The sequence below is a fragment of the Microtus ochrogaster genome, chromosome X (genome assembly GCF_000317375.1).
Source record: "Microtus ochrogaster isolate Prairie Vole_2 chromosome X, MicOch1.0, whole genome shotgun sequence".
In the NCBI taxonomy this organism is placed as follows: Eukaryota; Metazoa; Chordata; class Mammalia; order Rodentia; family Cricetidae; genus Microtus; species Microtus ochrogaster.
The window spans coordinates 37,681,109-37,699,044 of NC_022026.1; the positions used below are offsets into that span (position 1 = coordinate 37,681,109).

At 40.9% G+C, this 17,936-nt stretch overlaps 1 protein-coding gene across 2 annotated transcripts; it reads right to left on the reverse strand.

Annotated features, from left to right (window-relative positions):
- Positions 1-4,723: 4,723 nt before the first annotated feature.
- On the reverse strand, positions 4,724-11,421 carry Tspan6 (tetraspanin 6). 2 transcript variants are annotated; one of them, XM_013350601.1, is made up of 9 exons: positions 11,235-11,352; positions 10,829-10,844; positions 10,162-10,350; positions 9,783-9,857; positions 8,878-8,976; positions 8,322-8,456; positions 7,884-7,967; positions 6,241-6,347; positions 4,724-5,573 (listed from the first exon to the last, which is right to left on the reverse strand). In XM_013350601.1, exons 3-8 carry the CDS (start codon positions 10,171-10,173, stop codon positions 6,279-6,281), a joined length of 474 nt encoding a protein of 157 aa, XP_013206055.1. In that variant the 5' UTR covers positions 10,174-10,350; positions 10,829-10,844; positions 11,235-11,352; the 3' UTR covers positions 4,724-5,573; positions 6,241-6,278. The 2 variants fall into 2 exon arrangements, with proteins under 2 accessions (XP_013206055.1, XP_005358730.1); XM_005358673.2 differs by lacking the exon at positions 10,829-10,844 and having other exon boundaries at positions 11,235-11,421.
- Between the last annotated feature and the right edge of the window lie 6,515 nt (positions 11,422-17,936).

The window sequence follows — 17,936 nt, forward strand, 5'->3', positions numbered from 1 at the left end:
ACACACTCAAGTGACACACAACACATCACAAACAAATGTGGTAAAAATCCAATGAAAAAAGCATAGGTGCAAAATCTGATTTATATTCAAATCCAAGATCTGTCACTAGAAGCCATAAGAACTTGGACATATTGGATAATCCAGCAATCTTCGTCTTTTTTAAGGTGGGAAATGGGATTTTACTACCTACCACCCCATCTGTGGTAGTCAGTTAACTGGAGCAGCTAGTGAGATCTCAAGAAGCAACAATGCTCTGTCTCTCCTCTGGAGGAGGACTTGAGTTAGGAAAGAAAATCCTTTGGGCCAATGGCCTACTTTCTCTTAATATGCCATTTCTCTTTCAGACAGTGAAAATACAATGCAGCCAACCTGTACCTCTCAAAATCTCCTATGCCATACCTAGGTGTATTTCCCCAGTTTTACACAATGGAGCTACTCTACAAGCTCCAGCTGATTGAATGGCTGGTCCATCCACTGTAGACCAAGTGCACATATTTGTGAATCAATTGTGCCTATCACACCAAATCCATTTGACTTGCTTTGGGACATTGCTACTGGACTCAATGTTTTCCCAGAAGAAGTGGTAAAAAGCTTCCGTGTTTCAACACAGATAAGCCCTTCCAAGTCACCATTTGGTGTGGGAGAATTGTCTGTATTCTGTCAATCTTGTTTTAAATAAATGCTGATTGGCCAGGCAGAAAATATAGGCGGGATGACCAGACAGGAAGTAGAAATGATGTAATTAGAACAAGAGAATTCTGGGAAGGAGGAAGTTGATTCCTCGCACTCCTGCCCAGACCACCGAAGCAGCAGGATGTGATCTGCTCCACTGAAAAAGGTACTGAGCCACATGGCTAACATAGATCAGAAAAATGAGTTAATCAAGATGTGAGAGTTAGCCAGTGAGAGGCTAGAGCTAATGGGCCAATCAGCTTATAATTTATGGAGACCTTTGTGTAATTTTTCTCTGGGGCTAAACAGTTGTGGGGTACCGGGCAGGACAAAAACCCCAACAAACAACAAGCCAGGCCCTCCATGTTACAACCATTTCAATGTTCTTAAGCAAAACCTTTTGAAGATATGGTGATGATAGTCTCACCAGATCAGGGATGGCAATCCTACCTAAAAAAAATTGTGATCACCTGGGCTGAACTCCCAAAGTCCAGTTAAAGAGTGGGAGGAGTGAGAACATGAGCAAAGAGGTCAAGACCATGATGGGTTTACCCACTGAAACAGTTTACTTGAGTTAATAGGAGCTCACCAACTCTAGGCAGACAGGGAAGGAACCAGGATAGGACCAAACTAGTCCTTCTGAATGTGAGTAACAGTTGTACGACTGGAGCAGACTGAAGGGCCACTGGCAGTAGCACCAGGTTTTATCTCTACTGCTTGTACTGGGTTTTGGGGAACCCATTCTCTTTGGATGGATACCTTGCTCAGCCTAGATATAGTAGGGAGGGCCTTGGACCTTCCCCAAAGCAATGTGCTTTCCCTCTCTAAGGAGTGGATCAGCGGTGGGAGTGGAGGGGAAGGTGGAGGAAATAGGAGGAGGGGAGGGAGTGGGAACTGGGATTGGTATGTATAATGAAAAAAAGATAAAAAATAAAATAAAAAGAATTTGTGATCACCAAATAAAAGTATGTGGCAGAGCCAACGAGGAACAATTCTCATCACCCTAGTGAAAGAGACACTTCAGAGAGCACCAAATGTGTACCTGTTGCTGACCGTGCTTCAGATGTCACAGAAGGCTGTTAGGGAACATTTGCCTGGTCAGAGTGCTAAGCTTCTAGCTGTCAGAGGGCAAGGGGAATGCAAAAGTTTCAAGGACAAACACAAAACAGAAGCACGGAAGAGATAACTCCGTTTGTCATCTACGTGGAGTTCCTCGAGGGAACAGAAGCAGAAGAGGAGAACAGAGAACCAAAAGCAAGCCCTCGCAAGGACACCAGAAAAGAGGAAATTCCAGTCAACTGGAAAGATCAGTGACCGGAAAGAAGATCAGCATTTCAGGTAGTCAAAATCAAACAAGGGGGAGGGGGGCTTTCCGTGGCATCAAATACAGCAAAGGACTGGAGAAAGAAAATCAAGAAGTGATCTGACCCTGACCAGGGGAAGTTCACAGTGGCTTCTGAGGTTAAGCCATTTCTGGGTAGGTAGGTAGAGGCTTTCTGTTATATAAACACTGGCTTATATAGAACGAGGTATTTAGATCAACCTCTTGTTTTTCCCAGAACATTAAAGAGTCATTATAATTAGAGTCACTCATTCATTCATTTATTCCATTAGCATTTATGGTGCTCTCATAAGCGCCTAACTCCACTAAGCTTCATGGGGTAGGTACCTAATAGAAAAGCCATAATTAAATCACAATGAACCTTCTTAGAAGTAATCTAGGCAATGTTTTCAACTAGCGACGTCTTAAAAAATGAAAGTCTCACTTCCCTGTAGCTATTTTTAATTTGTGTATATTTTTTCCTTTCCTTTTTTTTTTAATTAGGAAGGTTAGGTTTGCCAATCTAGAACTGGGGGCATCAATTTGAAGGAAAAAAATTAGTAAAATCAGAATACTGTGGGGAAAGGCAGAAACGGTATTTTTATCTTGTGCTAGATTTTACTCTACACAGAAACCCACACAACATAGTCTAAAGGAACCAGATCAGTTTTACACACACAAATGCTTATATTGCCTTCCATCGCCATAACTTAAAAGACGTGTTTGACCACACCACCAGCAAAGTGCTAGTTTAGATGTTGATGGGGCGGGGGAGTTAAAAAGAAAAAAATCTCAAAGAATCTCATGTGCGCTCTGAGGGAAACAGAAATGGCATTTATACCTTGTATTAGGTATGCATGCCCACAACTTTGATGCCTACAACATAAACTGGCCGCTCACATGGACTAGGCCATGGAAAACTACCAAGCATTCCCCATTTTCAGAAAACATGCCTAGAGAGTGCTCGTCTCCAACTGGAGCTCAGAGCCCCATGCAGTGCAGAATCTGATTCCTGACAGGAAGGCGGCCCACCGGATGCATTCAACACACCAAAGATGGTCGTTTGAAATATGGGTATGATATAGAGAAAAAACAACAAGTTTGTCAGATTTGTACTACAACAACAAAGCTTCAACAGAATTTTTTATGAAGACTCAAATGCAGGCCATTGTCACAGAAAGAATTCATTCGCTAAACTATTACGGGTGTCAGCTCGAGAAGGGGCACCGGTGGCAAGTGCCTAATCTTGCCCTGCATCACTAGAACGCAGGTTTACAGCCCAATGTGCACAGGCATATGGCAGCTTTATGAGTGGCCTCATGTACTGTGCCATTCAAAATGAGCCCAGCTGAAAACTAACCAAGCCACTCAGAAGTGGATAGGGAGGTGTAGTATTTTTTTTCTTTTTCTGCTTCCCATATTTTAACTTCCTACAGCTGTTTTTAATGAGAAAAAAAACCTTTTTACAAAAACTAAAGAAAACCTTAAAAGACTTTTGGAGATAAAAATGTCTTTGAAAAACTATTGTGGTGACCCTTGCAATGCTTTTTTTACTTACCGTCATTAACCCCTATGCCTAGAAATCGGATATCGCATTGGGAGTGTCCCTGCCTTTGTATTCCTAGCATTCTTATGTCCAAAAGCACACATATCCAAAATTCAAGAATACCCTTTTTACACTTCAAGCATCTCAACACAACTATCGAAAGTTCATTAACCACATTTTTGTTTTTAGCATCTACTAATGGCCCCCAAATGGGTTTCATTATGAAATTTTGTGTTTATGTACATACGCTCATGGTGGAGTATGCACGTTAACACCTCAAGTGTCAGGTGCCAGCCATCTTTTTTTGTTTCTTGAGACAGAGTTCCACTGGCATGGAACTCACCAAGTAGGTGAGGCTGGGGGGCCAGTAGGCCCCAAGGATCTTCCTGTCTTCACCTCCCCCACACTGGGATTACAAGCATGTACCACCACACCTGGCTCTTTTAAGGTGGGTCACAGGGATAGAACTCAGGTCTTTGTCTTTGTGTTTTGAAGCCAAGGCAAGCAGTTTAACCGAACTAGCTCTCCAGCACCATAGGTTGTTTTGGTCTTGTTTTTCTTTTTTCTTTCTTTCTTTCTTTTCTTTCTCTCTTTTTTTTTTGGACGAAGAATTAGGGCCTCATGCCTGCTAGGCAAATGCCCTGGACCCCAGCCTTTCATTACACTTTTATGCATGTATATAATATACTCAGATTATATCCCATTCATTACCCTCTCTTGTGCCCTCTTCCCCTCCAACTAGTCTCCTTCCTTATCATAAACTGGATAGTTTCTTGATCATTTTATTGAGAATAACTGACTCATCACCATGAATCTGGGGACTCTGAGATGAAGCAGCGTTCACTACTGGATGCACAAACAAAAACTCAGAAGAAGAAGAATTTCATTATTCTAATAACACAGCTTACATGATTTCTTATGCAACTTTCAATGCAAACTATACCACCAAAAAAGTCTGATCTCTTAAGAAAATGCTAAGTACACTTTATTTAATGACTTGGAATGTGATTTCATCATAGAAAACACTATTTTTAGACAGTACTCCTTTTTTAATAACAGACTCAAGGCCTTGGCTTACCTTTTATCCCTAACCTAAAAGTGGGGCTACACGTGGAAATGCAGGGCTTCACTTTCTCAGTGGAAAACAACCATTCCAGGAGATTTTATAAAAGTTAGAACAATTCTTTTAGAGGAAATGCAGTGTTTATTGTGTAAAAGGTTTATATTTATTAATCAAGGATACAAGCCAAAACAAACACTATTAAAATTAACCAAGATGGTGAGAGTTGATGTGAACTATTATTTCAGCTTGGTGAGGAAAACCTAGCTAAAGTTAATCAAGATAAGTTCCATTAAATTCATAAAGGAAATACAACCGTTCTGATACCATTAAAGTAATAATAACCTTTCAAATAACGAAGTATAATCCGTATAAATGCCTTAGTTTGGAGACAAAAATACATACACTATGTGCTGAAAGCTGATGTGTCACAGAATGTGGTCAGTGGCTCTTAAGTCTTAGTGCTTTGCACTCAAAGCCTGAGACGCTTACCACCCCCCAGGAATACTAATGATGGGCACTACCGATGACAACCTGGAAAGAAATTAGACAATATGACTCTATCAACAGAGACTAATGAAACATTTTCCTTCTTGGTGCAGATTATACAATCAAGCCACAGATTCTTGACTAGCAAGAGGCCCACCCAGGGAAGCCAATTTTCTATCATACTACATCAACAGCAAATTCATAGGGGTTAAATTGCCATCAACACTGTATCAAAATGGCAAATTCACAGCACGTTTTACAGCCACCACACTGAGAAATAAAAATCAAGGGAAACATGGGGCATTATTTCAGTTACAATTTACTAGCTCTTCCAGTGTTCAGATCCAGGCATGTAAGAATAGGACAGAAAGTGGACATAGACACAATACACAAATGTCTTGATTGAATCAGTCTCCTGGTATAGTTCTCCAGGCTAATAAGATGTCAGTCTCCATCCAGGCGACATTAAAACTCGCAAGCGTAACCTTAATATCCAAAAATTAAAGAAAAAAAGGTTAGTTTTGGTTATTACCTAAATTTCACCACCTGCATTTCCCCACTAATGACGACTTCCCTGTGTGCTCCCAGTTAAAATATGACAGGCACACTAGATTCAACCAGTAACAACTTCCCCCCATATCTGCTTTCTGGTTTAAGCCAGATGAACTTAATTCACCTACATCTAGTCTATCAGAAATATTTTTCTACCAAGCAACACTTTAAGCACTGGCTAAGACTGTACGGTAAATGAAAATTACGATCTAGGGGCAATGCCAACATTAGTCAAGAGCAGGGCATATTTACCCTAACACTTCATGAATTAAAGCTCATGGTTATATTCTTTGTTTCTCCACACTCTGGGTCAAAATACATGAGAAAGGAGACCTCTTGGGATCTTTAGGTTGACATGGGGAGGTGAGCACTTAAATCCAACAAGTTCTTTTATTGAACAAATGCTTGAAAAAGCAAGCACTAATACTTTCAGACCATCCTTGCAGACAGAAACATGACCTGCCTATACAGTGCTTACACAGCAACAAGAGGACTTAAACAAGCTACTAGAGAACACCTTGGAAAACAGTTCATAATTCCTACGCACAAGCTACCATAATATCAATATGAACAGGGTGTTAAGAACCAAACTGAACACACCTTAAAGTTGGAGAGGAATAAGCCCGCGTGTATACTGCTTATACTATTTCATACTGATTATTTGTTATGGCACGAGAGAGGCAGTAGGCGAGAAAGATTCCAATTAGCTAGAGAAAAAATAAGAACAAAATTTAAAACACACACATATAAAGAAATTAAAGTGCTCAGGATATGAGTGTATCCTCATCTTATTTGTAATTCATCAATGATTTTCTTCCTTGAGTTTCCCCTACATGACGAAGTTAGCTACTTCTTCAGCGCCTAGGTCACATTCAAAGAATCTTAAATGCCTTACTACTAACCATGACCAAGAACTTCACAACAAACACTAAAGGGAAATTCAAAAGTCATGGGTCAGCTACTGAAAAGAAAATGAGGGTAATGTTTATAATACACATCAAGTAAAATCCCAACCAATGTGAACAAGTAATTTCTTGGATGTACTTGTGCTGTTCAGTACAACAGACATTAGACTTCTGTGGCTGCAGAGGACTTTAACAAAGTTAGAACAACTGGGGTTTTAATCTTATCTACTCCTCAGAATGAAGGTGGCTAGTAGTGGTGCAGATTTAGATAGTAAGAAATGCGACTTTAAAAATATATTGGAACTATCCTGTTAGTCTTACTTCTATAATGCTTAAGGTAAAAAACAACAAATAAAAGCTTTAAAAATTCACTCCAAATCACACAAACTTTTTATGTTACAGTGAGCAGCACAACTCGGGAAAAACTCAGTCTATAACATAACTAGATAACAGGCACATATGAAATGGAGACTGGTGGGACCTATTTACAACCCGCAAGCCAGTTGTAGCCCAGGAAAAAAAGACTTTATAATAAAGTTTTAGAACCTTGACTAATACTTGACTAATACAGAGTAAAACCAAGATTCCTATCAATTCTTCTTTTGACCAACTATGAGAATATTGTGTCTTCCCACAGTTAACTACTTTCAGATAATATGTACTGGACCTGGGATATGGCTCAGTGGTAGAGTGCTTGCATACTATTGGTTAAGACTCTTGTCTTGGCTTAAGCCCCCCCCCACACACGCATATATGTATGTTGTATACTTACTGGTAGGATTAAATTCTGTCTTACATTTATAGATTCAAGGCATGATTGGCTATGACAATGGGAATTAAAATTTAGATTTATTTGTATTTGTGTAAAACATGAGTCAGAAAACCCTCCACTTGAAAAATAAAAAGACTCAATTACAAGTCAAAATCAATAATATACACCCAAAGTAAGTCCCATGACGTCACCAAAAGTTAAGCCAGAGCGTTGCTATCCTGTGATGGATAACTGACTGCTTTGTGAGAAATAAGACTTCCCTTACATTGCCCTCACTGTTCAGTCCCCTGAAGTAAAACCTTCCTGTCTTAACAGTGAAACCGAGCTGGGTGTGCTGGCACATGTCTTTCATTATATCCCTTGAGAGGGAGAGGCAGCTAGATCTTCTTGAGTTCAAGGACAGCCTGGTTTACATTTTGAGTTCCAGACCAGCTAGGACTACATTTTGAGACTCTGTCTCAAAAAAACAAAACAAAACAAAACACAAAAACAAAAGTAAAAAGTAAAAATCCCTTCTCCTGTAACTACAAGAATAAGACATTTCCCAAAGAGCAAAGAAAACTTACCTGAAAGCAAGCAACTCCAAAAGAAATTCCAGCAACGACTCCCATTTCTGATTCTATAATTGTCATGACCTTTATGAAACAACCCTAATGGCAGAGGAAAAGACACTGAGTACAAAACAAGAAAAGCTGTGCTGTTCTTCCTGGCAATTACTGTTTTGATCACTCAGCTGTCCACAGAAGATGGCCTTGGGCAGCTGTTAGCCTTTGACTATCACTGTACTGAAATCTAGCCTGTACATCCGCCCCCAGTCGCAACTAGTTCCACCTTCTGGATTAAACATTGGGCATTCATTCACTTTCTAGTTGTATGGAATGAAGTACCAGCTCCCCTACAAACTTCAGAGTAAGTATATTCATGCGAGTTAACACTTGTGTTCATTTGGTATTCCACTAAATCCTCAAATAACATCAGATAAAAAGTCCTAAGAGGGTCCTTACTTCTTTGTTGACTTTATCTTTGTCTCTCTGTGGAGTACAACCTTCCAGCTTACAGCAGCTCTTGGGAAATCCTGTTTCTGAATAATAATTAGTATCTTCCCAATCTCCAGAGTCGGTGACACCACAACAATGCAACTGAGAAAAAAATTGTTAAAAGCATTTGTAGTCATTCATGTTACTGGTTTGCAACCAGACATTTCACCTTCCGGCATCTTCTATTGTACTATGGGACCCAAACAATATGCAATACACTAATATACTAGACCATTTCTCTTCTTCATATCCTAGAGACTGGCATTCGATTCCAATGATAAGCATGAAAGTTTTCAACTGGCTTTCCTGCACTATTGTAGTTGGCACTAACAGTATTTGTCTATGATGTAAGTGGAGAGGAAGGGAACAAGGACACGTAGGTAGAGCAGCACACAGCTATGCAGTATCGCCCCACACTACTTTTCCATAGCAGGAAACACCTAGCAGCCCAGCTCCATCCTTTCCTGTGAGGCAATAAAGAATGTGCTTCGCTCCTGAAAGGGCACCAGCTCTAACCACTTACCGTACTTTGGATCTTGTCTACGGCTTCGCTCCTATAATCCCTTGTGGAGTTGTACTCCTTCAGAGCGTTTACATAATTACTTTTAAAGCTGTTCTTGATCTGTATTGGAAAAGTGAAATGCCAATAAACAAAGATTCTAGAAACTACTTTGCGTTTCTCTATCAAATAAGAAATTCTTAGGTCTGGCCAATGGTTCTATCTTTGATGTGTGGGGTAATGAACTTCCATGGTCCAAGCCGGTCTCCTAAGGGATATAGTTTGGCTGAAAGGGCTATTAAACAAAACGTTGCAATATAATACCTACAAGTTCAAGGTGCTGTGAGAGCATGTACATTTATCTTTCTCCACGTAAAAGTCTGACGCCTATCGAATCAAGTTGCAAACTTTTCATTTGGAAGATTGCACTAACAGTTCAAATGGCACTCAAATACACCCTCCCTACTTGATGAATAGCTTCTCAGTAGTGCTATGCCTCCTGGATTTTAATATATGACTATTAATGTTTTGATGATTTACATTAACTATAACTTTTCAAAATGTGACTTATGAGAAGGTCTTAATTTTGTTATAAATGCTGTATTTTACTTTCCCCTTAGTAACGCTATAAAGCTCCACTTTAATAGGTGTTTATGCATCAAATTACAACTAGAAATTAATGTGATTGCCGTATCATTTTCTTCTAGTGATTATCATCCTACAAATTTTTGAATGTTCACTTACATTAAAAGTATGTCAGAGTTTTTACTAGAAATTCACTGTTTTCAGATGCAGATTGAAAGCATAGCTTGAAATAGAGCTTGAAGTGGGGTTTTAAAATTAATGAAAGCTGTCGAACTGCGCTACTTAGGCTACCTGAGATAGGAGGATAAATTGGAACGCAGTATGATTGTCTAAGTCGGGCTTACCTCATGTCTGAACACAAATCCTACAATGGCGGCAACAAGTTCGACCAAAAAAATGAGGGTCAGAAACATCGCATACTGTGGAGTAAAAATTAAAAAAAGATAAAGTTCAAGTTAGTATAAATAAGACTCATCACGGCTACAAGGGGGAGATGGCTGGAATTCTGAGAAACCAGTTCAACAGATTTTTTGTTGCAAAGAACAAGGGAAGCAGTATCAAATATGCAGTCTACTTAAATATGGAAGCCTGTTAGTTTCTTCCATAAGGAATGGGGAAAAGTGTAAAAGCTATGGTTAGCTCTGAGAAACGAAGACACAAGGCTAGAACATCTCAGACTTTTCTAGGGAAATCAAGACTAGTTTAAAGAAACCAAGGACTCACCAGTTTCAGCATCCATGCAGAGGCCCGACAGGTAGCAAAACAACCAAAGGTGCCCAAGAGAATAATGACAGTGCCCGTGCCAATGAGCACAAAAGGGACATTGGTGGCCTTCTCATTTAAGAGGGAAAAATAATTTTCCAGGCTCACCTTGCCCCATATGCCAACGGCAAGAAGGATAACACCAGTGATCTACATAAGAAATCAGAGAAAGAAACAATGAGGCACTGTACAAGCTTGTATCTTCTATCATAAACTCAGGAAGTGTCTAAGATACAATGTGAGAATTAATTTAGCAGTCTGGTTGTCACAGCGCGGTGGCTAGGATAAGGGGGTGGGGGGGGCAGGTACTGACGAGGTAGGAAAGGGTTCTGCAAATAAAGGAAGCGTGTGGACAAGGCATCTACTCAAAACTGCAGAAATCCATCTGTTTTACTGTGTAAAACACATACCCCATGGCATACGTATCTAGAGATCAAAATTTCCTCAAGCAATTTACTTCAGTCTGAGAAAGAAAGCCATCTTGTAAGGGGGAGGGTAAAAAGCATTTCTGGATTCCAGAAACTTCTTGCATCCCCCATCCCCAATTCGGGGATGGGGATACAAAGGGATGGTACACAAAAGAAAAGCCAAGGATAGACTGGCAGGGATAGAATCACACCATACTTACTGTGGAAAACTCCCCTCTTATGAAGCAATGAAAAGAGAGATACTATTATGCAAAAGACCCCTCAAAGGGAAGGAGAGAAGCCTCTCCTCTCCGAGGTTCAGGGACACCTCCTGTGCTCTAAGGGTCTTAACTCCGTTCTTCATCTCTCGCTCTGACCTCAATCTCCTAAGACATCTGGGTCCCACTTCAACCAGGCATCTCACACCAAGACCCCAGCACCAATGCTACAACGCCCCGGCTCCAATCTCGGAGACCCCGTCACTATGGCCTAGGCCACACGTCGCCAGCGCCAGGGTCTCCTGAACCACAGCCGCCCAAACCTCATCCCATTCCAGACTTGAGGTTCTCTGCTCCGGGTCACACCCACCACCTAAGCCAGGGTTCCCCAGCCGTTCCCGTGTCTCACCCAAAAGATGAAAGTGTAGATCAAGAGAACGCTTTTTAAACAAGTAATGACTGGTTTAGTCTGCAGCCTCCGAGATGGGGACGCCATAACTAGCCCAACACCCTGCGCCTCCGCCACCGGGCGATCTCTCGAGCCAGCCAGGCGCGGGAGTTCCCGAGTTTTCCCGGAAACTGCCGAAAACTTACGAGTCTCTGCAACTGAGAAGAGCCGGAAACACACTACGATTTTCTAGAGGGTCAAGTCTAGGAGGCTGTCCGGATCGCAACAATTTCGGAGCGCCCCCTGCTGAAGGTTACTAAAAACTGTATCTAAAGGTTCTAGTGGAGCGTGCTTCATTTATTTCTTTTGTTCCTCCCATGGAATCTTCCCCGTCTCCCACCCACCCCTCTTCTTCCCCGTCGGGTTGTTTTTTTTTTTTTTTTTTACTTCATCCTAAGTGTCTATCACCGCCCGCAGTGCTGGAAGGTCCGGCCTCCAAGGTCCCTAGTGTCCTAAAAGAAAAGAATAAAAACAAAAATCAGATCACCCTCCACTTAGATACGATTTTTGCTTCTCATGGGAATGACAGGGTAGGGATATTTTCTTCTAATCAAATTCACAGCATTTACATAAAATGCACACAAATACAAATGAATTAATAAAGTGGTATAGGCACCCTGATCTCCCCTTTTACTGATGCATTAATTCATTCCCTAGTGTTTTCTTTCAAGAAAGGGAGAAGAGTAATAATGGGGAGGGGGGGGACTGTTCTTGGATGCAAAGACTCAGTGGCAATATATTGATTGATGTATATACCTATTTCCTTAATAAAATATTCCTTTTCATGAAAAAATGGTAATCTCTGGAAAATCTGAGTTGAAACAAACACCAATCATACAAATTTATATATTCCTTTGTCTATACAGTAAGACATAGCAGTGAAGTTTTATAATTGGATATACAGACATTTAAAATGTAAGAATGAAATATGTTATTTTCTCCTGCTAAATCATGGGTGACGGTACTTGCTTTGGTGTTATGTATTATGAACATATTGATCTATATTGTTATATCACAGAATGCATATTGAGGATAGGCTTCTTAATTAAAATGCAAGCTCATTGAGGGCGGAGATGATTAAGTGTGTGCCATCAATATTGGTCTCTATGCAATATACCTTATATTCAACACAATCTTAACAGCCAGCTTATATATTCACAGAAGACAAGTGGATGCCCAAATTTTTTCTACTTGAAACTTTGCTTGGAACACACGCCACCACAGAAACAGAGAACAAGAAAGTTCCATTGACTTGACCATGCAGAGCTTTCCTGTGCTGTAAATATTGACCTAGGACCAGTTCCTGTAACATCCCACCAGACGTCTGCAGTCCCGGGAAGCAACATTTGGAAAATGAGTTACTTCATTGGCAGGGTTTCTGCTAAGTTTTATCACCAAATTGCAAAGGTGTACTACACAAATGCATGGAAAATAGAGTGTGGGGGGGGAGGAAGAGAACATACTCCTATAACACTTTGAGGTAAAGTCCTCAGGAAATGTCCCAGACATCCAGCTTTTAAAATACATTTACCATAGCTACAGTGTGACAGCTGAGGGAAACAGGCTCTAAGTGTATCTAAAGCTTCCTTCTTAAGCTAACTGACCTCCTCTGAGGAGTCCTGTATTAAAAGCAACAAATATCAAAGGAAGTTTTGCCAGCTCCTTGTCATTCTAAACAGAAAATTTCTTCTGAAGTTTAGATTTGTTCTGTGGCCTAGGAGGGATTTTCATTGTAAGCCTGAGAGCAAAGTAATATTTTTGTGTCTGAAGCAAAAACAAACCAGCTCAATCTAAAAGGCACATCTTATTTCCAAGAATGTGTTGACTTTCCTTCTCCCTTCCTCTGCCACTTACAATGCTGCTTTGTTTGAAGTACAGTCAAAGCCAAACTAAACCGAAAGCCGACATGGAAATTAAATATTCCTATGGCCACAACACCTTGTACCAATGCCTCCCGCTTCGCTACACCCACTTTCTCCCTGCTGTGCCACCAAATCCTAAAGTTCAGTTTAGTTAAAACCTAGGCTAGTGTCTGGACCCAAAACTAAAGTGACAGTTAATCCCATCTAAAGCAGCTTAACATATGCTTCTCTAGGCCATAAGATAAACGTATTCCTTCAAGTATTAATGGATGCAGTACTGAGCACCATGTACCAACCACCGCTGCCTTGATACCTGCTGCCTCTTACCTACCACACAAACTCCCTATTATGAGCTCAACTACCACTCTCCTCATTTTACAGTTGAAAGCCCAGGTTCAAAGAGGCTGATTAACTTGCCTAAGACCAAGCCCCACATACCTCTGCTTCCTTCAGCAGACACAGGGCGCTCTCTGAAAGGAGACATGACTAATGTAAAAACAAGCAGTTCTCTTAACTCAGATGGAGCCAAGATCATTGCTGCTCAGACTTTAGAATCACAAATAGATGCTCCACAGAGTCCCTGAAGGGCCTGCTGCCTCCTGTTCCACCTTGTTCTTGGAGAGGGGGAAGGTTAGGTTTTGCTTTTGCTCTAACAGTCCACTCGCTTACGTAGTACCACTATCTCCAAGCAGCAAGGCAGAGACTCCAGTCCTTTTCTTTTCTAGTTCAATCTGTTATTTTCTCCGCATTTTGGGCAAGAAGAATACACTTGATGTCAAGAAAATATTTTCCTTAAATATTTTGCTACTTGTGTTGCATTTAGTAGAGATTTGAGTCTCTTTCCTATCAAATTCCTGTAACCTTCAAGATTAGGTTTAAATGGTTTTCTTTGGCAGGCATCAGGCATGAGACACGTTATAAATAAAAGCTCCCTCTTAAGTCAGATGTCCTCCATGGCACCCCAATTCCTTACCCCTATTAAACGCAAACAAAATCTTAACTCATTCCCTACTGCCTTGCCAACATGAAATGACTGTTGCACACCAAGCCCAAAAGGATTATCTTCTGAACAAGACTTGTTCCCTATTCCCTGCCAACCTTTGAACAGTAAAGCTATTTCCTCCATTCAAAGTCCACCTTCATCCCAACTTGCCACCCTAACTCTTCACCCCAACAACAACAATGTTCTCCCTCTCACATCCCAGCCCTCTAACATTAGTGCTTGTAGTCTAGCCAGGTTCTGATCTTCATTTAGACCGTTAGTCCGTTATCAGAGTTACTCACCTACTATCTAGATGTGCAGACACTACAGAAGAGCCTGTGGGCCAGGGCCACGGCACCTCCTTTTAAACCCTCGGAGCACCTAGGACATAATGCTTAATTGATGACCTCATCCAGTTTTCAGCCAAACCCTGTTTAACACGTGGCTCAATAAGATCACGGCTGGTCTAGAAGTAACAGACTCAAGAGCTGACTATTGAAATTAAATAAGAGCTGTCTAAATCATTCTAGTATTACACTGTCACAAAACAGGGAACTTAATCTGAACTGCTACATAATGTCTTCAAGCATTCTTTGTCTTTGAAACCAGTAAAAAGTCAGAGTATATTTTATTTCATATTCACATAATAACCTTAGCATTTTTACTTTCTTATCCTTTTTCTAACATACTTTCACTTTCCCTTGGCTAAACACATAAGATAAATTTTAAACACACCTTCAAGCTTTCTGAAAATTTAATATTGGCTGTTACACAATCTTATATATTATAATTCCATCAACTCCTGCCCGACCCCTCGCCACCCCATCATTGCCCCCTGCCAGCCACACCACCACCACCACCCTGGCCATGTCAACATTCTTTTTGCTTTTTTTGGTGGGGGGGAGTTTTGTTTTGTTTTGTTTTGTTTTGTTTTGTTTTGTTTTGTTTTTTGTTTCTGAGACAGGGTTTCTCACTGTAGCCTTGGCTGTCCTGGAACTCATTCTACAGATCAGGCTGGCTTTGAACTCACAGAGATCCACCTGCCTCTGTCTCCTGCATGCTGAGATTAAAGGAGTGTACCACCACTGCCCTGCCCATATTAACATTCTTAAGTTGAAAGTGATCCTGAACTTTAATAACTCTAGCATGTGCTTTGTTTATATTCTCATCTTTCCAACCAAACACAACGAAGTGGTTTTGTTTAACTGTATACTCCAAAGTATCTAGCATAGTATTTTCCACACAAAGTAGGTGCTGCAGAAGTGTGTGTGTGTGTGTGTGTGGTGTGTGTGTGTGTGTGTGCCCCCAGCTGTTCTGGGTGTGGCACATCATTCTCATCCTTGTGCTTCACGGGAATGCTGTCCCCTCACGAGGCCTTCTGGAACATTCTCATCCTAACATATGTCAGGCTCTCTACTGGGAGCTGGAAACATAAAGAAGAGTGGAGCTAAGAGCCTGGCACACTAGGCCCTCACAGTCTATTAGGGGTCAGTCAGAAGTTAAGAACAATGGCAATAGGGGTGATGTGTATGCAGTAATTAAGATGCATGCAAACTGCTGTGGGAGGCAAAAGAAGGAAAGAAAACTCCCTCTGACTGATTGAGCTGGGGCCTCTCAGGAGATGAGGCTTTCAGCTGGCCAAGAAAAGAGGGAGGGATTTGTGAAGGCATTCTGTCTGTACAAGTTCACAGATGTGTCAAAGGAAGGACTCAAATCCCAGTGTGCTGGGAGCAAAGAGTAATGAGATGAATGCCCCACTCTAGGCTGAAGACAGATGTGGGCTTGCTTGTAAAGGAACAGTATGATGTGCCACGGTATGATGTATCCTGCCATGTCGAGGAATGACTGTTCTCTAGGCCAAGGCCAAGTCAGAGCCAGAGCCGGTGCCAGTGAAGGAGTTATTTTAGGAAAGCCAACAACCTGGCAAAAATTTATTTTGCCTTTTCCCACCCATGACAGAGAGAGAGAGAGAGAGAGAGAGAGAGAGAGAGAGAGAGAGAGAGAGAGACTGTTCATATATTCACTTTTCCTACTCATGACTTAGGATATTCTGACCCTTGTTTATTTATTTAACTTTGTTTACTGTGACTCCCCTGAACCATCTCACCAACCAGTCCCCACAACCTATCGGTGAAAGCTCAGTTTATGTCATTTCTTTTACCTGAGAATAGAGATGCCTAATTCTTTCCACCCCCACCCCCTTCCTCTGGCCTCCTCCTAGAGTCCATAGAGACTGCACTATAACTTTTCGTATTTTATTGCTACTGGTGTATTGTTTTCCAGTTGTCTGGGCCATCCTTCTCTCCTATACTCACATAAATTCTCTGGGAACTGGATGCAAGTTCTATATGGCCAAAGGAACCACATTCCTTGCTCAACACTGTGTCACTGATGCTAACCTTATTTAATCTGAGTAACCAAGATTTCCCGAACACATTCAGTGGTCATAAGCACATTTTTGTTTGTTGTGATTTTTTTCTACTTTTTTTCACTGAAGCTTTTCAAGTGTCTAAAACAATATAAGGTACACAGTAGATGTTCAATATATATTTTTGAACTAATTAAAAATGAATATCAAGATATCAGGGATTTTATGTGCTTTATCCACCATTCTGCCCACCACCCTTTCACTTAAGATACTTGAAAATTTTATTAAATAATAAGGCACAATCAGCTCTTTTACTTTTTTATATAGTGCCACACTTTTGAACCCATGGTAGCTATCCAATACACATATCTAACTGGTAGTTTGAAAATAAAATAGATTTCAGGCTTACTATTGAACTTTGTAAAATTATGGACCCATTCTTCCCTTGATAATCAAGATGTTATAAATGCACTTATACACACAGAGCAATTTTTTCATCTACAACTACTGATTTTTTTCTTGGTGAAAGAATACTAATTTTTAGTCAAGTGTGGTGGTACATGCCTTTAGTGCCATCACTTGGAAGGCAGAGGCAGGCCGGGCTCTGAGGCCAGCCTGGGCTATGGAGTGAAGTCCAGGACAGCCAGGACTACACAGAATAACCCTGTTTCAAAAATAAATCAAAAAAGAATACTGATTATTTCACAATTTTATATAGACATAAAAATTTATTTTTTTACACACATGAACTACTTACATAAATCCTACAGAACCCATTTAGTGGTGTTCTTACATGCACATATTTGGGGCTACACACTTGGGACTGAATAAGAGGTAACACATTTTAGAGGGAACTGTGAGGATGTAGAAGGCTTTCAAAAGAGAGAGAGGAGGAGTGGAAATTAATGTAAATATAGAGCTCATGTTTAAAATTCTCCAAAAGGAAAACTGAGTTGTTGTTGTTTAAAAGAAAGGGATGCGCTAGACGCAAGCGGCGGGGACCGGCTAAGCGGCAGACACAAACGGCAGGACGGGTGCACAATAACAAGAGCAGATCGCCCCACTACAATTAAATCAAAGAGGTAGGCCTTTTGTTGGGGAGGTCACTGGCAAACGGGGAGCCTGGTCCTGTTCCTGAAGATCCTTAGGTGGGGTGAGAGGGTTCTTGGCCTGCAGCAGCAACCAAAAAACAGAGTGAGGGCATTTTGGAAGCGGAACTTTTGGCCAGCAGGGAAACCTGATCCGGTTTTAAAAGACCCATTAGATAGGATCAATAAGAGGAGATGGGCAGGCGCCAAGGCAAGAATTCACCCAATAATCTGAAAAACAACATGAAAACACCAGAACCCAATGATCTTACAACAGAAGTATTTGAACACCCTAACATAGAAGAAGTGGAAAAAAATTGACTTTATGAAAGCAATAGAGTCCCTTAAACAACATGTAAAAAA